This window comes from Kwoniella botswanensis, chromosome 1 (assembly GCF_036426115.1).
Source record: "Kwoniella botswanensis chromosome 1, complete sequence".
Taxonomy (NCBI): domain Eukaryota; kingdom Fungi; phylum Basidiomycota; class Tremellomycetes; order Tremellales; family Cryptococcaceae; genus Kwoniella; species Kwoniella botswanensis.
Window position 1 is genome coordinate 801,007 of NC_088599.1, and position 22,109 is coordinate 823,115.

Here is a 22,109-nt window from a genome sequence, read left to right on the forward strand (position 1 = left end):
GTATGATCAAGTCCCGAAATGAATGATATACATGCAGGTTTCATACTGGATTCAATGACTTATTATATAATGCAAGAGATTTGTCGATTGTGGTATAGTCTATAAACGTTCATGATAGTGTGTCGCGGTGCTCAATCAAGCTCCAAGACCAGTCTTGGTATTTTTTACTATGGCGACGATACTGACGGAACAATCGATTTCAGCTGACCGTGTCTTCGGAGAAATAAGAGACTAACTCACGGTGCTTCCAGTCCCGCTCCTCTACCGATCCTGTCACCTTCTGCCCAACCCATCTTGCTCAACAGTCTATGTCCGATATTGTCCTGGCCGATCTTATCCGCCCCGTGACCGACCATATCACCTTCTTTGTGGCGGATTGAAGGCCCCGATGACTGACCCTTGACTTTCGCTTTACCACCTCGTGTGTACAGAGCTTTGTAGAAGCTACCTCCGACTTTCTGAGAGGCCGTTAACAGTCTTTCAATCTTGATCTCATCGACAAGTGTACCAGATCGCTTGTTTTTCGTGAGGACGCTGTTGAAGAGAAGAGTCAGATTTGCATGGCGATACGGCGGATGTGATGAACTCACGTGAATCTGGTTTTACCACTACCTCTGGATTTGGATCCAAGGTTGTAGCAATCAGCCAACATATGAACCTTCTTTCGATCGTCTTTGCCCATCGGTGGAAGTTGAAGCGTAGTTTTGCCTCTATCATCTAAGAAAATTTGAATCCTCTCGTCTACCATCTCGAGAGGCATGCTAGTGGGGATTCGACCACCCTTTCGGAATAAAGGCAGAGGGAAGTCTCCCTCTTCATCGGAGGAGATATCGAATAAATCAGCCACTTGTGAAGCCGATGCGGGAATAAGATGAGCGACGGCAGCTTGATGAGCCTTTCCTTTGCCTTTGGCTTTAGCTTTGCCCTTTCTGGAATAGCCAGCGAGCGTAGGTTCGATCTCGGCAATAAGTCGTTCAAGCTCTCGCTGTTGCTTCTTCTCAGCCTTGACCAATCGGTCCTTCTCCCACTGGACCTGGAGCTCTGGAGGAACGAACTTGTTCTTCTTACTTTTCTTCGCGGGTGCTGAAGATACCGATCAGACGTCAGACATGTAAATATGGAGAGCCTGTCAAACTCACTAAGTCCCCAATTATCCCCAAAGTCTCCATCCTCGATAGACTTGAACAAGGAATTTCGGCTTTTACGATCTTTCATGTTGACATCGGTGCCGTCGAGAGCATCCTGTCGACTTCATCAGTATATAAATTCTGAGCACGGAAGATGTTACTCACTTCCATGGCATTGATAAACCAGTCCGTGTCCTTATCCCATTGAGAAGAACCATTGAAAAGAGCTTCTACGTCCTCATCCTCACTGTCGTCGTCCATCATTCCTTCTATGTCAATTTCGCCGAGCACGGATGAATCGTCTTCATCGTCATCGTCGTCGTCTTCTTCCTCCTCTTCCTCGAACGCCTCTCGCGAATCATCAGACTGCCAATCGTCCTCATCCACTATCTCTTGTCCACCTTCCGTTAAGCCCTTGATTCCTTGACCAAACATTTTCATAGCTTCTATATCCATTTCTTCAGCATCTTCGTCATCTTGAGCATCCAATTCCTCTTCCCGTACTTTCATCTCTACCTCTCCTTCCTGTTCGTCCATATCAGTTTCAGCGTTCAACATCGTGCCTTTCATATAATCTCTCAATAGCTTGATATCTTCATCCTCCTCGTTCTCGGCGTCTTCGGGATCAACGAATGAATCACTCTCCCCACCTTGCACATCAATGATGTTGACAGGGGGTCCATCACTTCCCCATTCGATATCGGAATCTTCCCTAGGCATCTTATCCTGCTTCCTTTGACGCGACTTCTTGCCTCTTCCACGTCGTTTCTCCCTCTTCGCAGCTTTCTTCTCTGCCCGTGAAAGTGCCTGGGGATTCACGAAAGCGCGACTGACGATCTCAGGAGCAGGCGATCTGTGTTGGGAATGGGATGATGCGCCAATATCGATAAAGATCGGTGCAGGCTTTTTGTATGTTTTGGGGACGAATAGGATCTTTTCCTCTTCTGATTCTTCTGCCTGGACATGAGTTGTCTGTTCCCCAAGTGGACGACTCTCGATAATATCGTAAGTGGGTATAGGTGGTGTTTCATCATCAGCCTCAGGATTGGTATCGATGAAGAAAAGCGGAGTTTCATCCTCCACCGATTTGCTTTCGACTGCGTCGATCGGACCTCCTTCTGCCATAGGTACTATAACCTCAGTCTCTTCGATGACGATAACATCTTCACGCTCCGGCGAGGTAGATTTGATTGCGATCGTCTCTGAGTATTCGTCGATATGCGCCACAGGGATAGAAGGGTTTTGCGAGATCGGAATTCCATGTGACGCGGGATCGTTGTCTACGGCGAGCGAACGAGTTGCCGAGCTGAGTAGTTCTTCGAGGGCTTCATCTTGGTAATTGTGTAAACCTTCTTCTCCTTGAACAGTGAGAGGTGATTCGTCGTTCAATGATGACGGAGGTGAGGATGTCGGAGGTGATAATGGCGAAGGCTGCTGGATAAAATCGATTTCTGTCTCATCTTGAAGATGGGTCATCTGAGGAGCGGATGGGTCGGACATGGGATAAACTTCAACATGCAGCTTGTGATCTAGCAATAAGATATGTTAGCTTTGATATCCTTCCTTGTATAGTACAAGCTGTTACCAACCTTCTCCCATGGTGATCACATCAGCTTCACCATTTTTAAAGAGTTCTCCAGCTTTCACGAACAAGGGTGCTTTTCCTCCTCCCCATGTTACCGTTCCAGTGCCCAGACCTTTCCCAACTGTCGATTTTCCTGATCCCAAGCCTCGATGATCGCCTTTGGTTCTCGTATCAGATTCGTGATCGTGAAACCCTAGCCCGTGAACTGGAGTAGCTACTCCCGAAGGTGTAGCAGGTTGTTGGTGACCACCCCTGTGGTGCGAAGAGAAGCCTCGTCCTCTACCTCGCGGTGTCTGGCTACCTCTACCTCGAGCAGTAGATGGGCCTGGGGAGACAGAGGATGAAGGTCCGAAAGGTTGGACGTTGAAACCTGATAAAGTAAGTGAATTTAGCCCAACACAATCGTGATGATCTTCTTTGCCACCAACTTTGACACCTTGAACAAGCAAAGAATGATTGATCCCGTGACTGACCTTCCATCTTGGTGTACTTCTGACTGTTGATCTTTTCATAGTCAAAGCCCATATTGGAATAGTCCGCGTTGAAGCTTTTCTTTGTACTTCCAGGAGTGAATCCACCACCTCTTCCACCTCTACCTCCACCACCTCTGAACCCACCTCTTCCTCGCCCGCGAGGAGTTGAGGGTGAGCCGGAATTGAGAAAATCGTTGAATGACTGACGTTGCACCATCTATACTATCGATACAATGCCAGTAATACTTGATACAAGATGATGATAGCTGTGACGAGTGTGAAAAGGTGAAGGAGAAATCGTGAATATCGAGCAGGAGGATTGGTCAAGATCGAACTTGAGTGGTGATCCCACGTGCAGGTGGTCAAAGTGGAGGTCGCTTTGGGGTGGCAAATATATACATTGGGTGGCACAGTCCTAGAATCCTCTTCCTCTTCTTGCACGATCAATGCCTCGTCCGGCAGGAAGTATGACACTGAGATCGGATGATATATCGGATCATGGCTTATGGCAAGGGCTCGCCAGAGGAGTATCTTTTCACCTCCATACACCTGGGCCAATACCCTTTGGGTTAAGACGCATCGTCAAGTGAGAGAAGGTCTTCTCAAAGCACGATTATCGACCCAGTTGAAAAGATGTGTCTAGGTACTACAGCAAGGTAGCACTAAGACCTTTCAACAAAAAAAAAATTAAATGAACGAGAGTCCTTTGCATACGTTATCCAAGATCATATAAACTTTTCAGTTGCATTGTGTCAATCCAAACCTGGAAGCCTGATATCGCCTTCCAGACCATGTCAGCCGGCGAAAGACAAGAGGTTCTGCTTGGAGAACTCTCAAAGCATGACACACAGGATTGATGAGGGATAAGTAGGGTCACTCGCATATACGATCCTTCTTTCGAAACGAGAAGACCAGGTCCAGTGTCCGGTGATAAAACGATCAGTAAATGCTTGAGTTGCGGTGAAAGATAGACTGTTTAGATGCTGCCTTTGTACGTACGTGTACACCACCACTCGTAGTGTGTACCGGCGAGATCATGCTTGGCGATATAGGCTGAACGGTGCTTTGATCAGTTGTGCACAGATTACTCAGAGTTACAATCCAGTTATAGACTCTCGCTTTCCAGGATGGATCATCCACGTGTCAATGACGTCATACCCTTATTTATGAGTATACAAAGTATAAGTTCTGCTGCATGGTCAACCTTATCTATCTGCTTTTACATCTACATTTACATCTACACCTTGCATAGTTTCAAAAACCCCTCGCCAGATCATCGCAGATATACCCAGACAACATGTCAGAAGCCACTGCCCCACCTCCCACCGCCGGCGCCTCTACAGCCGGATCAACACTCATGAATCCTACCGCTACCCAAGCTCAAGGCCAGACCGGCCAACAAGATGCTCTTGGTGAGTACACTGTTTCTCAGCCAAACATGACAAATTAGCTAACAATCTCTTTCCGGTGGATAGATAAAGGTGTAGACTACGTCTTAGGTAAAGCGGGACACAAGCAGAACGTATCTACTACTGAAAAGATCTCGGATGGGGTCAGATCAGGATTCAAGAAGGTAAGTCTCCTCTAGATTCAACAGATCAGATCCAACATTATACATCCTACCATACGAAATTGGGCAGAAGCTGATACGTCGTACGAGTAGTTAACCGGAAAAGACGTTCCGATCCAAGATAAACAATAGATGAATTCCAGAAAAATTGCATTCTGACGAGAAGAAGAAGCAGAGAAGAGAAAATATAGATAGCTTGTAATGCACGAAGAATATATCGTATGTTCCTCATTTTTGCAAGGTTGATCGTCACAACATAGCATCAGTGCACATCAGTGCACATCAGATACAGATCAGGATGGTGTGTCAGTCATACAATGCATTCACCGAAAACCCGAAATATCTATAAGAGTCAATGTGTATCTACTCTACGAATTAACGAGAGAAGAAGTCTGTTTATAAGCAACAATATGAACAACGCCCGAAGGGCTCAGAAAAATCGAACCGGTCCAAGCTACTGGCAGTGATCTATCTATCTATTGATCCACAACAGTCGAAGCACTCGATGACATAGTTTTACTCATAGTGAAAGATGTCCCAATTTCCGATTTCCCATCATATCCCAAAGTAGGCACTTCGACAGGAGTGACTGTCCGACCGGTTCGCCGTTTTTCTTCCTCGACAGAGCTTGTTATTTGGCCTTTCTCAAGATCGATATCGGTACTCGTATTGGATGAGGATGAATCGTTGGATTCCAATCTGATTGGAGGACCAGGTCGTTTTTTGAGGATATTCACTCCGATTATATAAGTCACGTATGATCCCCATCTATGAGAGTAGATTAGCTCAGGTGATTGCCTACGACGGTAGGAGGGGTACTCACATTTGAGTAAGGAAAAGACCAATCGCGATGATCCATACGAAGACTGACCACACTCTATCGATGGAGTTGTAGTTGAAGTTCTGGTGGAGTCCCCAGTACACCAACAGAGCTAAAGCACTTGCAGCCTGGATAAGCAGATCGATTGTCAATGTCAGCTTGGACGAGGAGAAGAACAAGGAGGGAAAGGGAATGCTGACTTACCTTAAAGATGAATGTTTGTACAGAAGAGATTTTAAGGATCAAAGCTACGGTTTCTTTCTTCCATTTCAATCTGTAACCCATTAAGCCGATGAAAGTGGGCTGTTCAGTTGTGGCTTGGAATAACCTAGTACCGCACAGTACTCAAGTCAGTCAAGCAGCGAGTGGTGTAGCAGATGAAGACCATCGGACTTACCAGATGATACCACTCAGCATGAACGTTGGGTTCTGAGTATACTCGTTCGTCGTAACTCCAAGGGAGATGGCGAAGATGGTGAGTATGTGATGTGCGACACTACCAAATTTACACGTATCGGTAAGCGCTGATTGAGATGATCTGAACAAGAAGATATAGCTTACAGAGGTAAACGCATGTTAAATCTAAAGATCAATTCGAAAAGGTACAAAGCAACTGTGAGTACACCTGCTAATCTAACGCATTTGAATTCCCATAGATGCCATTCTCCCTTGAACCCTGGTGAACCGACGAGTTGAAGGGCAAGAGCGACAGCGGTGAAGATGATAGTCATAAAGTCTATTGACGACGTTCGTCTCAGTAAGCTCGGTCAACCGAAACACAGCAACTGTCGAAATGTAGCTTACACATTGTTACGTTTTTCTGGAGTTCTCGAGGCAAGTCCTTGTAGGCGTTATTGAATCGTGCGAACATGCTACATCCAAGATGGTCATTGATTTAGCTACGTCCCAAGCCAATACGTTAATGAGTGGGCTCACAAGTCGGTAACTTTGGCGAAGAAGTAATAGAAGACGAAGTAAACTACGACATCACCCATCAGTATGATTACCTCGACGGAGATCGACATGAAGAGGGACTTACCAAAAGTCATAGTTGCATACCAAGTAGCATCCCAGGAATGTGCATCTTGGCCACTCATTGATAATTCTATAACAAACATTGACAAGAACCCGTTAACGTAGTCCTCGATGGTCAAAAATTAGGATGAATGGACTTACCGAGGAGACCACTGAGCTCGGATGTCTCACTCGATGCCCAAACGTCTTGAACCAATTTCTTGTTCTCTGGTGTAACGTATTTAGGAGCCAAGAACCCTTGGGTGAAATGATCACCTCTGACAGTCTCGGTATAATCCCTATCGATGCAGAATGAACCTCCCGAAAGGCTCATAGCTGGACAGTAGGTTTCCGGGTTGAGCTGGAGCATCGATGAATGGACGGCTCGACAGGCTAGGTTATTCTCCCCGACCCTATCAACGAACACAATATCAGCGTCCAGCTGATATTACAGTAATATAAAGATTAATTTGGGCTGACCTGTAAAATTCGCCTGTAGGCAAGGAAGTAGCATTGGCGAGACAATCCGTCAAGGTATCGTACTGGGCATTTCCATCTGTACAGTAAGTCATAGTTTGAGTACAAGTTGCATAGGCCAAGAATTGATGTAAGGTCTGAGTGGAATTGTCATTGGACATCCCAAGCAAGTTGGCCATGTAGGGTGTCAGTTGAGGGATGATAGTATCGGTCGCCTATTAATCGCACGGTACCGTGTCAGATTTGAGATTTTCCATATCACGAGTAGAAGAAGACTTACCCAGGCCCATCGTCGGAAGATCAAATCGTATTGAGTGATCTCCCTTTTGTCGTTGATCGTGAGGAAGGCTTCGAGCTATTTATGACATTGCAAGTGTGAATTCAAGCTTTTTTTCCCCGATTGTAGCTGATTCAAGCGAATCACCCACCTCGATAGGATATGTAGTATTCAAAATTGGATATTGAACTGTTCATCTCGTCAGTTTCCAGATGTACAGACCTCAGAAGATGAAAGGGATTCGACCTACGTTCGAACTTGATACCAGCTGAAACGGTGTTATGCTCCACTGCGGCAGCTGTAACATTGTATGAGATGGGTACACCGACAGGTGAAGGGACAGTAGGGTTCTGAGCAGCACCGAGGAATAGACCGAACAGCTATAGTAAATAGATAGATCAGATATAGTCCTAGCGGGTGATGCCAGTATAAATGTACCCACGAAATCCCTGTGGATGGGGAATGATCAGCTGAGTCATCACAATTCAGGTCGTGGTGAAAATGGCAACTTACGTAGAGTATTCTCGACCATTGATGCTAGAAGCAAATGCGTCAGTATCAGTAATGTGATTTACCTGACCTTTGATGTGGCTCATACTCACTTTCCGACAACTGCAAATGTGTGATCAGCAAGGCCCAAGCAAGGTAGCCATTCTTTCACTCACTGTCAACAGAACCTTGAACATCTTCAGCAAATAATGCGCTATCCATCCAAGTACAAAGTCAGCTTCATCGCTCGGTCAGGAGGGCATGACCAACCTTTTGATATTTAGGTCAGCTACCAAGTCGCTCGTGCTGGAAGGCATAAAAGCATCCGCGAAGTTCTTGGTCACTTGAAGATACTCGAAACTTGTCAGAGCATTGACAGATAGAGTGGTAAGGAACGTGGGAGCGATCAGGCACGTTAGAGTGTTGAATCGCATTTTGGGAATGTTTGTCTATCGTCTAAACGATCAGAAAGACAAGATATTCTACTTTATCTGCAGCTGGTCAGTCTATAATTGTATAAGATCGAGAAGAGACATCCCATCGTGTCTTTTAAATATATATGTATATCTACACCATCCCTTCGATGGTCTATCGCAGATCATCCCAATTCATCTGTATCTGAAAATAGAAGTTCACCACTTTATCGTCAACCACGGGTAAGGATCTGCTCTTCGGCTCTTAGCCATGGCTGCGGGCCAAGGTAAGGCGAGACTTCCAAAACGCTTATCTGTGAACCTCTTACACAACTTTCCCTACGATGTAACCAAAATCAACGACGATCAACGATATAGTTTGATGAGCCCTGATGATGTGATTGGCTTTTTTCGGTTCCCACATCCTTTCTTTGACTTTGATCCGCCGGATGTTGTATTGCAGTACAGGTGTTATAAGGGAACGACGATCAATGCCCTTGAGGTAACGCCCATAAAACGAAAACAGAAGCACAAAAAAAAAAAAAAGAACATAAAACGCCTCTTGATGGACCATGTCCTGACAGATGATCGGAAATAGTCAAAATGTAACAATCCGATTAAAACGATAGAAGTTTTTCAGGGAAATATCGAACTTTCTTTCCTCAAAACAAGCCTAAGATAAGAAAATTGGTTAGTTGCCTAACGTTACTTTTCCAAAAGAAAACGAAAATCCCACGCCTCACAAAGATACCTTTCACCTCGAATCATCCGTACTCCTAACGCATACATTATCGGATGATTCATATTCATATTCGTACCAAGATGCGGGAACTTGTACGGGACAATTCGTAGGTGGTATGCCGAATGATAAATGCTAAGGTTCCTATCGAGTACCCTGGGTCTTCACTCTTGGTGAACATCAACCTGCTGTCAGTTGATCGACAGGGTAAACAAACAACAAAGGAGAACACAATATTCATTCAGAACAGGATAACGACTGTATACTATTTTTGATGGATTGGTCAGAGAACGACCGACCCTATATGATGACGACCGCAGCACGGAGCCGAGTATGAGAAGCCCAGTGCTGCGTGTTCCCCTCGATGTGTATAAAGTTTCAAGGGGAGTTACCAGATAGAGATTCCAAATAATCGTCTCAGCCAGCTATAACAGACCATAAGGATGTTATCGCCTCTCCTGCAATGTATTGTTGTACACACATACAATAGCCTGCAAAGTGACCGAGGCGAGTGAGACTTCAACAGGAGGCGTGCAGATTCAAGCCGAAGAGGCTTTTTTTTTCTCCAAAACTCAGATAACATTGTTGTAAATTACATATACGATGAGACATGTTTGAAAAAAAACGACTTGCTTGTTTTCGGACATTTCACAAGATGATCATAACGTAAAGGTGTGACATGATATGTCACCTTGACTTTTTCCAAGTCAACCGAGTACTGGATAGTATTTCTCACATATCAAAGATGCCGAAGATACTGGATCGTAGTCAGTACAGTCCGGTTCAACTTCACCAGACCTGTCGATGATAATTACAAGTAGAAATGTGTTGATAGGATCGTGAGCACCGGGATTATCTGCACCAAATGGTATCAGGCTTCATCATCGGCGGAATCAAGCTTCGACACCGTATGATGCTACCAATTATGTCGCGTCTGTATCCTTTATCTTGAACTGATGTCTGGCTTCGACATCCCAGTGTTGTTTGCTCACGGTGACTGTCAGGGATGGAAAGCAGGAATGGCTGATGTTATGCCACATCGCAATAACTCCGAAAAGCCAGCAGGCAGTATATAAGTGGAGGATGATTAAATGGGGGGCGCGTCTGGGTTTTGAACATTAAGACGCGTATCGGTAAAGTGCAAAGTTGACCTGACCTGGCCACCACCTGAGACTAGCTCATGTTCATCCTTGATCAATCAATCCACTTGTCGGTCCCAATCTCAACCTTCCTTCTCTTCTCCTTAAGTACACTTATATCAATCAGTCAAGATCAGAGAAGGAGTCTGCTGAAGGACGGACGAAAAGTACACTTATATCAATCAGTCAAGATCAGAGAAGGAGTCTGCTGAAGGACGGACGAACATCGAACAAAGACACACCGAACGTCAATCACGAGATCATACTCCCTCAATATGTCCGATGTTCAACTCGATTCCGCTCTTTTCTTCAAGAGGGCCGAGAGGATCTTCCAGGCGTGGGAGGTGAGATCAGTTCATCGTCATGTCATTATTGCTGATTTTGGTCGCTGACTCATCGCAACATTCTCGTAGAATCCCTCTGGTGATACAGCTGAATTGGAAGGATTGACCGCTTTACAGGTGGTCTTAGGGGAACCCAATGACGATACCCCTGCATACAACAAGACCATGTCTTTACAGGTGCGTTTGCATCATCCTATCACCGGCACCACATTCACATAGCTGAGAGGTCAATGCATAGCTGTACCTTCTGGGGTTCGAATTCCCTTCCACTCTCATGCTGTTCACAAAATCACCTCGAAAAGTCACTTTTGTCTGTAGTGCATCCAAAGGTGCGTTCATTGTCAACTATGGCTTCACTCGAGCTGACCATAGCATTCCTCGCCACTCCAGCTAAACTACTCAAGCAGCTTCAGTCATCCAATGGGATAGAAGTGGATATACAGGTCAGATCCAAAGATGAAGTTGCAGCCAAACGTGAGTAACATTTACATCTGACCCATGAGGTTTAGCTGATAATATTGTCACTATAGAGGTGGTAAAAGACCTGGTATTGTCGTTGGGAGATGGGAAGATTGGAAGTCTGCCCAAAGACAAGCCTGCGGGTAAATTGGTGGATGATTGGAACGCAGCGTACGTTCAGATATCCAGAATATCCCCTATATAAGCTTATGCCAAGTCCCACAGGGTCGCTACCTCGAAGGGTGGATTGGAAGTAGTAGACATATCGATACCCGTCTCAGCAATCCTTAACGAGAAGGATGGAGAAGAGTTGGTATGTACAGCTATACCACTACTTCGGAATCTATGCTAACGCCACGCCCAATCGTAGAAAAACCTCATTACCGGTTCAAAGATGACCGCTACTACCATGCAACATTACTTCAAGTCGAAGATGGAATCAATCATTGATCGAGGTACGAAAGTACCGCATGAAGTGTTCGCAGGGTGAGTTGTTGTCCATCACGAGATAGGCGAGCCAAAACTGATGACTTGGATAGCTTGGTGGAGGAGAAAATTGGCAATGATGAGAAAGGTCCAGATATGAAGTTGTGGAATAAAAATTCCTCTCTAGGCGATGTAAGTTGTGCATTATCATCCTTAATATCAATCAATGACTAATAGCATGTCAATTAGGTCGACTTTTCGTCTACTGAATGGGTTTATTCACCTATCATTCAATCTGGGGGCAAATACGATCTTAGAGTCACCGCCATGTCAGATAATAGTCCCTTAAAACCTGGCGTCATCTTGGCGAGTTTGGGTATCAGATATAAGAGTTATTGTACTAGCATGAGTAGGACGTTTTTCATCAGTCCCAACAAGGTGAGTCGCTTCACGGAAAGAAGTGTATCCATTCAGCTGACAGCCTGTATGTCTCAGAAACAAGAATCGTATTATTCAGCCCTCTTAGAAGCAAGATCGGAAGCTTTGAAGAAGCTGAAGGCTGGAGCGGTAGTTCAGGATGTCTACAATGAGGTCCAACAATTTGTCGAGTCGAAGAGTCCTACGCTAGGACAAAATCTTTCGAAAAGTATTGGATTTGCCGTGAGTCTCATTTATCGAATACTAATTAGCCTCAAGCTGACAATCTCCTCTAGACTGGTATCGAGTACCGAGACAGCTCCTTTGTGCTCAATGCTAAGAATAGCAGGACGTTGAAGGAGAACATGGTGTTAATCCTTTCGCTGGGTGTACAAGAGTTACCGGATCCAAAGAAGCCAGGAAGAACGTGAGCTATCTGAAGAATCAGACCCCCTTGTATCTACTCAATCTGACTTGACTCTACTAGCTACTCTCTTCTTCTCGCCGACACCGTAAAGGTCGGTCAGAGTGGAGCGGTCGTTTTGACAGAAGGTGTCACTAAGCTGAATGACGTAGTCATGGATCTCGAGGTGAGTCGGTTATTCAATTTCCTGAACCTGTGGCTGCTGATGACACCCCTGCAGGATGAGGAAGAAGAAGAGTCTGAACCCGAGATCAAGGCAAAACCTAGTAAGAAGACGAACGGTGATGCCAAACCCAAATCACCTGTCAAGACTAGGACCGGTGCTGGCGGTGCTCGTGCCGCCCCAGCGAAGACTCGAGGTGCCAATAGGGATAATGTCGAGCAGACCACTTCAGAGAAGATCAAGGCAAACCAAGCTCGACTGCATGCTCAGCGAAATGCCGATGGTGTAAAGAAGTGGGAGAAAGGCGGGAAAGGCAAAGACGGTTCTCAAGATAAGGTCGTGAAGAGGTATGAGAGTTATAGAAGGGAGGAACAGCTTCCCAGAGCAGTGGAAGATCGTCGAGTGAGTAAACCCTATTCGTCGTCGCTACCACGGGCAACGAGATTGATGGTCTGGTTCAGGTATACGTGGATGAGCAGAGACAATCAGTTGTACTGCCCATCAATGGATTCGCCGTTCCTTTCCATATCTCTACCATCAAGAATGTAACGAAGAACGAGGAAGCGGAACATATCGTACTGAGAATCAACTTCCAATCTCCTGGTCAAATAGCAGGAAAAAAGGAAGATATGGTGAGTCTATAATTGGAGATAATTCATATGTGCTGATCTGTTCGTTCCGAATCAGCCCTTTGAAGATCCCGATGCCAATTTCATTCGATCGGTCTCGTTCCGATCACAAGATCAAAGACATATGCTCAAAGTCTTCGACACCATCACTGCGCTGAAGAAGACAGCGACGAAAAGAGAAGCTGAAAGAAAGGAACTTGCGGATGTCATAGAACAGGAGAAATTGGTTGAAGTGAAAGGCAGACATCCATATGTCCTCAAAAACGTGTTCCCTCGTCCAGCACCGGAAGGGAAAAAGACGGATGGAAATGTCGAAATCCATCAGAATGGTATCAGGTTTAGACCTGATGGGCCTGCTTCTAAGATCGGTAAGTCACACATAAAACCTCATTGACTGTTGGAATGTAGCTAATGTATCTCGATTGTAGACCTGCTTTTCAGTAACATCAAACACCTTTTCTTCCAACCCAGTGAAAAGGAACTCATTGTTATCATCCATGTACATCTGAAAGCTCCTATCATGCTCGGCAAGAAGAAGACGTATGATGTACAATTCTATCGAGAAGTGACAGACATGTCGTTCGACGAGACTGGCGGTAAAAAGCGAAGGGCAAGGTATGGTGATGAAGATGAGATTGAGCAGGAACAGGAAGATCGAAAGAGACGTGCCGAGTTGGATAAACAGTTCCATGATTTCGCAAGGAGGATCGAATCTGCTGCTCAAGCTCAACAGTACGAGTTGGAAGTAGATGTACCGTTTAGAGAATTAGGTTTCTCAGGTGTCCCTTATCGATCCAACGTTCTTTTACTCCCCACGACAAATTGTTTGATCCATATTTCGGAATTCCCATTCACGGTCATCACCCTCTCCGACGTTGAAATCGTTCATCTGGAAAGAGTTCAATTTGGTTTGAAGAATTTTGATATGGTCTTCGTTCTGAATGACTTCAAGAAAGCTCCGATACATATCAACTCCATACCTGTTGTTCATCTAGATAACGTCAAGGAATGGTTAGAGTGAGTCATTGTTCCGGTATCTCATCAATTCCCGTAGCTGACTTGATGATAATTGTCCAGTTCATGCGATGTACCTATATCGGAAGGACCGGTCAACCTCTCTTGGCCTGCCATCATGAAAACAGTCAATGACGATCCGCTTGCCTTCTATAATGAGGGGGGTTGGGAATTCCTTACTGGTGGTGGATCTGTGAGTGATATGATTGCTCCTCAGAAGTCATGAATCTGCTGACACTATGCATTCGCAAATGTAGGACGCTGAATCATCCGAATCGGAAGAAGGATCTGAATTTGAGGAAGATTCAGATGCGTTTGATGATGAATCTAGCTCAGATGATGAGAGTGGATCAGACTGTGAGTACTATCAGATGATTGGGAGAATGAAAGGGATTGATATGCTGATCGGAATCGGACGATAATGCAACTTTAGTCGGTGATGATTCAGATGATTCTGGTTCGGATGAAGATCTAAGTGATGAAGGTGAGGATTGGGATGAATTAGAAAGGAAGGCTGAAAGAGGTGAGTACGACAGTTCTCAAATATTCCGATACACGGATAAGATGAGGGGCGCTAATCCGAGATGTCCTCCGATCTAGCCGATAAGAAGCACCGTGAGAAAGGAGGTGATGATTCGGATGATGATAGAGGTAAAAAGAAGAAAGGTGGTAGACGATAAGTTTTGAGGGATATCAGGTAGACGGCATTAAAAATCTCGGAGAGTAGTACAGTAATGTTGTATTTCTAGATTTCATTGCAATCCAGTAGTCATTCTATGGGGTAGACTGAGAGAAGAGATCTCATTGTCCTATGCAGACTATCATCCATGTTCGCGATCGGGTAAGAAATGATAAGCTACATCGATTGATGTTGAATGTCATGCTCTGTCTGGTCTGGAATTTGTAGACAAGATCTAAATGCTCGTCACTGGATGACACGTGCCGAAAAGGTTGGAATCTGTACCTCTCGGATCAAACGGACGAACCAATCCTTCGGTTCTGTTTGCTTTTGCAGTGATCATCCACCTGTTGACGTGACACAAGAATGATGACTTGATGAGCTTTCCGCAAGAACCGGTAATGGACCAGTCGAAGCGATGTCAGGGGTTCTGATTTCTAGCTTGAATGACAACTTTGCCCTTTTACGAGAGAGATTTTGGCAGTTGTAACTTGATAAACGTGATGTCGGCTTCGTTACCGTAACTAATTGCTTATCTGACAAGACTGACACTTCTGTCTTTGTGATACGATTGTATATGGGTGGGATCTTCTCCTACTCAGGAAGAGACTCATGACTATATGTAGTAGCAATATTTCACATGCTCTCCAAGTATCTTTGCATGTCACGACGAACTACGTTCTCACATACAAGGTAAAATAGCAAATAAGCTCGGATGTAAAATAGTGCCATGTAGTAGTACAAAATTAGACGGGGCGATGGTCAGGGACCCAGTCACAAGTAACGGGCACCGTAGTAGAGTGTCGTATACAGCGTACAGCTTACAGTAGTAGTATAAGCGTATGAGCCATAGGAATAAGCTCTAACAAGCTCTTTTGGTTGGTAAGGGGTGAAAAGGTAAAAATCGGATAGTTTGTTTTTTAATTTGTCAGGGTCCAATACCCGTAAGGTGTCCGTGTCGTGGTGCTATCATATCATCCTCTCTATCCCCTATGTTGGAACAAAAGACACACCTGCCCATCCACCTGAAACATACAGTACAGCTTCACCAACTCGCTCGCTCATTCACTGCTGGCCATACGCTTCTCTCGGTCCGTTGACACTACTACTACACTTGGGAAAAACCCGAAAAACCACTGTACCAATCATTTCCAACGGTCTGAATTTCATTTCAACCTTTCTCTACTAGGTTTGAGTGATTGGAATCCCAGCGCCATACACGAGCTCGTCTTCGACTTTTGTCCGTATCTACAAGTCGAACACTTGTAGAAGTGCAAGTGGGGATCAACCACCGTTCGGACCTTTTCGGGTGGGACAGTCATTCATACAAACCACAACACGTCTGACCGTCATTCGTGTATACTTCCTCACCATCAATAACAGCCATACTCCTCCATCTCGCACGGTCCTCATCCATCTCGACATCATCCCTTCCTTTCAATCATATCGTGCACATCCACTCCCACTTTCATTCTCAACTACTCAAGGCCTTCTTCTTATCTCACACGTTTCACTAGTTCACTGCGAACGTCATCGTCCATCACTAGTCTTTTAGTCCAACATTAGTGTCACCTCCCTACAAATACACGGAATCTATATAAGATTGGGTGGGTACCTTGCTGTTGATCATCCGACAACGACGAGATTATACTTCGTCTTTCGCGTTCGTCACTCGATACCACATTCAAATCGCGAAGATCCCCATCAGTAGAGCCAATAGAGGAGAAAGGGCGATCAGTCAGTAAGAACCAAAAGTGAGTATCGTATCAGTCATATGCTTGTTTCCGATTCCAAACAGAAAGGGGAAGACAATTCGGACAGATGAGATAATTGGAATATCAACTGGGTATACATTGTATATTCCCACCAGATGATGTGGATCCCTACCTGTCTCACTTTAAACATTCTATTCAGTAGGCATGTACGCTTGGATCAATCCCGTAGTCGTGTTCTGTCCCTCAACATTCCCTCTTCTATCACTATCTTTGTATCTATTTGCCATCTGTTCGCGAAATCATCATGCCAATCGACTTAGCTGACATCAATCATGTTCTAACAGCCTCACCATCCCTGTGTCCATTCGACGAATCGGACACTGAACCCGAGCTGGAATTATATAACGATAATTCCCATCGTGCTCACCCACTTTCCTCTTCGCCAATCGGTATACAACGTCGATCTTCTCCCGTCATTCCTTCTCAATTCCTTCAACCGACACCACAGATAAGTGGCCATAAACGTCCTTACGACGAAATGTCACGGGCCAACACTCATTCGCCTATACTGGCGACTGAGGGAAGCACGGCTTTCCAAGCGCATACCCTTGCTTTACTATCGCTCATCTCTCAACATCCCTCGCCGGCTTTCCCGTTCCCTACCAACGGACAGGATCCAGCTGGACATCTTACTCTGTCAACTTTCCCAGGCAAGAAGACTCCCGCCGAAGAAGCTATAGAAAGAGCCATCATAGCTTTAGGTGAGAGGGTCTGGGCCACAGAGCGAAATCAAGGTGTAGTTCATCAAGCACCAAAACTCCCTCCAGGTCAACATCAAGCTTCTGATTTGTTAACTCCCGAATGGACACCTCCTATCGCAAGTGTGATCGCTGCCTCAGCTCAAGGAGTCTCACCAATATGTCCAACCTGTACTCGACCGATCTCTGAAAATACTACTCCGACCAATACTTATCCGTCTGTCTACGCTTCTCATCCGTTATCCGTATCGTTATCAACACCTGATGCTCAAATGAGACAACTTCCATCTTCGCAATTTGGTTTTAACCCTCCTCACTCGATCTTGACTACTCCCTCTGGACAATCTGTGTTGACCGGCGGACCAGGTTCGGCATCCTGGTCAGTGGGTGATTCAGGTATGTCGGCAGAAAAGGAACTCGAACTGTTAAAGGCCCAAGTACAGGATATAGCTAGAGTATGTAAAGCTGTAGCTACTGGTGATTTGACTCAAAAGATTATCGTACCCGTTGAAGGACAAGCTATGACCGAATTGAAAAATATCATCAACGCGATGGTAGATAGATTACAGACTTTTGCGGTAGAGGTCGAAAGAGTATCTCTAGAAGTAGGAACTCAAGGTAAATTAGGTGGTCAAGCTGTTGTAGAAGGTGTTGAAGGTACTTGGAGAGAATTAACGGCGGTGGTTAATAAGCTGGCTGCAAATTTAACTAATCAAGTGAGAAGTATTGCAAAGGTAACCAAGGTGAGTATAAATCTCATTCCCAGCTCTGTCCTGAGATGCGATCAGCTGATCTGAGATTCGATGAGTAGGCCGTCGCTAAAGGAGATCTGAGTGAGACTATCGACGTAGAAGCCTCAGGTGAAATTGCGGAATTGAAAACTACGGTCAATGGAATGGTGATGTCACTTCGTACATTGGCAGATGAAGTATCAAGAGTATCATTGGAAGTAGGTTCCCAAGGTAAATTAGGTGGTCAAGCGAATGTCCCGGATGTTGAAGGTGTATGGAAAGACTTAACGGTTAATGTGAGTGTACACAGCCCCAATGGTTTGATCCGAAGCTGACTGTGTGTGACTGATGAATAGGTAAATCGAATGTGTGAAAGTTTAACAACCCAAGTGCGATCCATTGGTAGTGTCACTACTGCTGTAGCAAGAGGTGATCTCAGTAAGATGATTGAGATTGAAGCTGAGGGTGAAATGGCCGTCTTGAAGAATGTGAGTCTTAATCGCTTCTTTCATCTTCTAAAGACCGTGTCAGCTAACTTCATTGCTTTCTTTAGACTGTAAACTCTATGGTTCGACAACTTACTATATTTGCCAACGAAGTGACGCGAGTAGCGTTGGAAGTAGGAACTCACGGTACACTTGGTGGACAGGCTGTCGTACCTGGTGTTGAAGGTGTATGGGACGATCTCACTACTAACGTGAACGTGAGTTGATATTTGCCAAGACAAACGACTTTGACTGACAAGAAGTTACAACAGAAAATGGCTAGAAACTTGACGGACCAAGTACGAGAAATTGCGGAAGTGACAAAATCGGTAGCTCGAGGTGATCTCACTAAGACTGTCAATGCGGATGTACAAGGAGAAATTCTGGAACTCAAAATCACTGTCAATGATATGGTGAGTTTCATTCATCTTTGACATGCTATCTTATGGATATTATGCTGACGGCTGTCGACGATAGGTTGCCCAACTTACCGTATTCGCTGCTGAAGTAACCCGTGTATCGCTGGAAGTAGGAACAGAGGGTAAACTAGGTGGACAAGCTGATGTGCCCAACGTTGAGGGTACATGGAAAGTTTTGACGGATAATGTGAACTTGATGGCTTTGAACTTGACTACTCAAGTACGATCCGTTGCCGAAGTCACCACGGCCGTAGCTGCCGGTGATCTCAGTAAGAAGATTGCTGTAGATGCCTTTGGAGAAATCCTAGAACTGAAGAACACTGTGAATAATATGGTGGAATCATTGCGAAGTTTCTCATCGGAAGTAACGCGTGTAGCCAGAGAAGTAGGAACGGATGGTAGATTGGGTGGTCAAGCTAGAGTACCTGGTGTAGCTGGTACATGGAAAGATCTTACGGATTGTGTGAATATCATGGCGGCGAACTTGACTGAACAAGTGCGAACCATCGCTCATGCTACTGTAAGTTCTCATCTCCTCTATCACTCTGATGGGTGATGAAGACTGATGACGGTATGTGTTTGATAGACCGCTGTGGCTCGAGGTGATCTTACCCAGAAAGTGGTCGGTGTCAAAGTATCAGGAGAGATATTGGATCTAGTAAACACCATCAATAATATGATTGACCAATTGGCCATCTTCGCTGCGGAGGTAACCAGGGTAGCTAGAGAAGTAGGAACAGAAGGTAAATTGGGTGTACAAGCTGAGGTAGAGAATATCGAAGGAACGTGGCAGGAGATCACGTGAGTCCATGTTCACATACAGACCCGTTCTACAGTCTTCAGTCGAGTTATGCTAATCCTATGAGTATAGATCTAATGTGAACACCATGGCGTCCAACTTGACATCACAAGTACGAGCTTTTGCTCAGATCTCAGCTGCTGCGACGGATGGTGATTTCACGAGGTTCATCACTGTTGAAGCGTCCGGTGAAATGGACAGTTTGAAGACCAAGATCAATCAGATGGTATATAATCTTAGAGAATCGATAGAAAAGAACACAAAAGCTAGACAAGAAGCTGAAATGGCAAATAGATCAAAATCTGAATTCTTGGCTAATATGTCTCATGAAATTAGGTGAGTGATTTACCGTGCTCTACATCTACAATGAACATATAAGAAATAGCTAACTCATGATGTCGGCGTGCTCTCAGAACCCCGATGAATGGTATTATCGGTATGACTGTGTTGACGTTAGAAAGTGAATTGACGAGACAGCAGAGAGAGAACTTGATGATTGTGTCGAGTTTGGCCGGATCGTTGTTAACTATCATTGATGATATTCTGGATATTTCCAAGAGTGAGTTGTTTGTGATGACCCCCACATTGACATTATGCTGATGTGCACGTGTAGTCGAGGCTGGTCGAATGACGATGGAACAAATCCCCTTCTCACTTCGATTAGCGGTATTCAGTGTACTCAAGACATTATGTGTCAAGGCATCGCAGAACAAGCTTGATTTGATCTTCGATATCGATCCTACCATCCCCGATCAATTGATTGGTGATCCTCTAAGACTCCGACAAGTCATCACCAACCTTATCGGTAACGCCGTCAAATTCACTACGAAAGGACAAGTGGCTTTATCATGTCGAGTTAAGGGATACATCAATAACTCTGTCGGATTAGAATTCTGCGTGGCGGATACAGGTATAGGAATCAAGCAGGATAAACTTGATGTCATTTTCGATACTTTCGCTCAAGCCGATGGATCTACCACGAGGAAATATGGTGGTACGGGTTTAGGTCTGACCATCTCCAAGCGATTGGTCAACCTCATGTCGGGTGATTTATGGGTAGAATCCGAATATGGAGCTGGATCGAGGTTTTACTTCACCACTGTTGCTGAGATGACCTCGACACCGAGAGATCAGATCATAGAAAGATTAGCTCCTTGGTCAGGAAGGAATATATTGTTCATCGATACCCTCGGGGACGAAACTGGAATAGCGACGATGTTGGCTGAACTAGGCCTGAAACCGATCGTCATCCATGCTGTGTCCGAAGTGTATAACTTGCCTCAGCAGGGTTTGACAATGTTCGATACGATGATTGTGGATTCTCTCAAAGCTGTGAGTGGATAATTAATATGAGTTGAGGTCGTTCACTGATAATTGTTGGTAGGCTGGAGAATTAAGAGGTATTGAATATCTCAGGTACATCCCAATAGTATTGCTTGCTCCTGTAAGTGTATAATCTGATTTTAAGAACGGCCATTTACTGATATTTCCGTTGCGGATATAGTCTAATCGCCCACCTGGACCTGAAAACCCATCGTTCATTGATTTACCTGAACCTCGTCGGCGACTACTTGCTTTACCTTCAGCAGGTGATCAATCCCTATCTCCTATCCCAGTTAAAGACTGCTTGGAAATGGGTATCAACACCTATTACACCACCCCTTTGCATCTTCAGGAACTGTCCAATGCGATTGTCCCCGCTCTGGAATCTCATCAGATGCAACCTGGAGATTCAGTGAAAGATACCGTGTTGAGTATTCTCTTAGCAGAAGATAACTTGGTCAATCAGAAATTGGCCGTGAAATTGTTAGAAGTTGCCGGACACAAAATTGAAGTTGCCGATAACGGTGAGATCGCCATTGAGAAATATAAACGAAGACAATTGGCTCGAACGCCATTCGATGTCATTCTCATGGATGTATCGATGCCTGTCATGGGAGGTATGGAGGCCACGGGATTGATCAGGGAATTCGAAGCGAATGAGGGTGTACCTCGTACGCCGATCATTGCTTTGACTGCACATGCGATGATAGGTGATAAAGAGAGATGCCTAGAAGCTGGAATGGATCATTATGTTCCTAAACCTTGTAAGTTCGCTCTTCCAACATAATGATGGATATGTTATTGAGTGCTGATGATGTATGATGGCGTGGCTATGCAGTACGAAGAGGTGATTTGATAGCTGCTATCGCTAGAGTATTGACCAACAACCCTCCACCCTTATCTACGGGAGGCGTACCTTTACAAGAATCGAACCAGACGTATGATGTTGGTTTGGCAACGGGTCCAAGTGGGACTTACAAGTAGTGTGGTGCGCATAAAGGTCGAAGGAGATTTATATACAATTTACAAGATAGATGAAGTATAGTAGGATAGGACCAGGGATTGGGACAGCTTCTTCCTTCTTGTAGCTTACTTAACTTACCATATATAAAAATTCAGATTGCTTCTTTCTTACACTTTGTCTCTTGCTCTTATCTGAATTTTCGTTCGCTCTTCTCATAAGAACAAAACACATCATTAT

General features: G+C 44.9%; 5 protein-coding genes across 5 annotated transcripts; 3 read left to right on the forward strand and 2 right to left on the reverse strand.

The window, feature by feature from the left end:
- Window positions 1-135: 135 nt before the first annotated feature.
- L199_000308 (uncharacterized protein) lies at window positions 136-3,402 on the reverse strand (the record flags this gene model as incomplete). The annotated part of the gene is made up of 7 exons (XM_064886076.1): window positions 136-181; window positions 241-534; window positions 591-1,083; window positions 1,140-1,242; window positions 1,293-2,656; window positions 2,717-3,082; window positions 3,186-3,402. The coding sequence occupies 7 exons, from the start codon at window positions 3,400-3,402 to the stop codon at window positions 136-138; spliced, it is 2,883 nt and encodes a 960-aa protein (XP_064742148.1).
- Window positions 3,403-4,482: 1,080 nt separating this feature from the next.
- On the forward strand, window positions 4,483-4,887 carry L199_000309 (uncharacterized protein; the record flags this gene model as incomplete). The annotated part of the gene is made up of 3 exons (XM_064886077.1): window positions 4,483-4,597; window positions 4,661-4,758; window positions 4,849-4,887. The coding sequence occupies 3 exons, from the start codon at window positions 4,483-4,485 to the stop codon at window positions 4,885-4,887; spliced, it is 252 nt and encodes an 83-aa protein (XP_064742149.1).
- A 344-nt stretch (window positions 4,888-5,231) lies between these two features.
- On the reverse strand, window positions 5,232-8,266 carry L199_000310 (uncharacterized protein; the record flags this gene model as incomplete). Its single annotated transcript, XM_064886078.1, has 18 exons — window positions 5,232-5,523; window positions 5,579-5,703; window positions 5,780-5,903; window positions 5,973-6,071; window positions 6,137-6,311; window positions 6,380-6,447; window positions 6,512-6,554; window positions 6,615-6,680; window positions 6,752-7,002; window positions 7,070-7,281; window positions 7,347-7,421; window positions 7,495-7,532; window positions 7,594-7,723; window positions 7,786-7,792; window positions 7,857-7,880; window positions 7,946-7,955; window positions 8,009-8,046; window positions 8,103-8,266. 18 exons carry the CDS (start codon window positions 8,264-8,266, stop codon window positions 5,232-5,234), a joined length of 1,941 nt encoding a protein of 646 aa, XP_064742150.1.
- Window positions 8,267-10,398: 2,132 nt separating this feature from the next.
- On the forward strand, window positions 10,399-14,679 carry L199_000311 (FACT complex subunit SPT16; the record flags this gene model as incomplete). Its single annotated transcript, XM_064886079.1, has 20 exons — window positions 10,399-10,467; window positions 10,537-10,644; window positions 10,706-10,796; window positions 10,858-10,941; window positions 10,998-11,097; window positions 11,152-11,239; window positions 11,297-11,412; window positions 11,466-11,544; window positions 11,602-11,790; window positions 11,848-12,012; window positions 12,066-12,196; window positions 12,257-12,359; window positions 12,414-12,758; window positions 12,818-12,988; window positions 13,044-13,353; window positions 13,414-14,002; window positions 14,063-14,192; window positions 14,257-14,356; window positions 14,433-14,522; window positions 14,600-14,679. 20 exons carry the CDS (start codon window positions 10,399-10,401, stop codon window positions 14,677-14,679), a joined length of 3,138 nt encoding a protein of 1,045 aa, XP_064742151.1.
- A 2,018-nt stretch (window positions 14,680-16,697) lies between these two features.
- L199_000312 (uncharacterized protein) lies at window positions 16,698-21,892 on the forward strand (the record flags this gene model as incomplete). The annotated part of the gene is made up of 13 exons (XM_064886080.1): window positions 16,698-17,894; window positions 17,963-18,178; window positions 18,239-18,370; window positions 18,436-18,585; window positions 18,640-18,780; window positions 18,845-19,306; window positions 19,373-19,587; window positions 19,658-19,921; window positions 19,999-20,144; window positions 20,199-20,917; window positions 20,970-21,029; window positions 21,090-21,672; window positions 21,747-21,892. 13 exons carry the CDS (start codon window positions 16,698-16,700, stop codon window positions 21,890-21,892), a joined length of 4,431 nt encoding a protein of 1,476 aa, XP_064742152.1.
- Window positions 21,893-22,109: the final 217 nt, after the last annotated feature.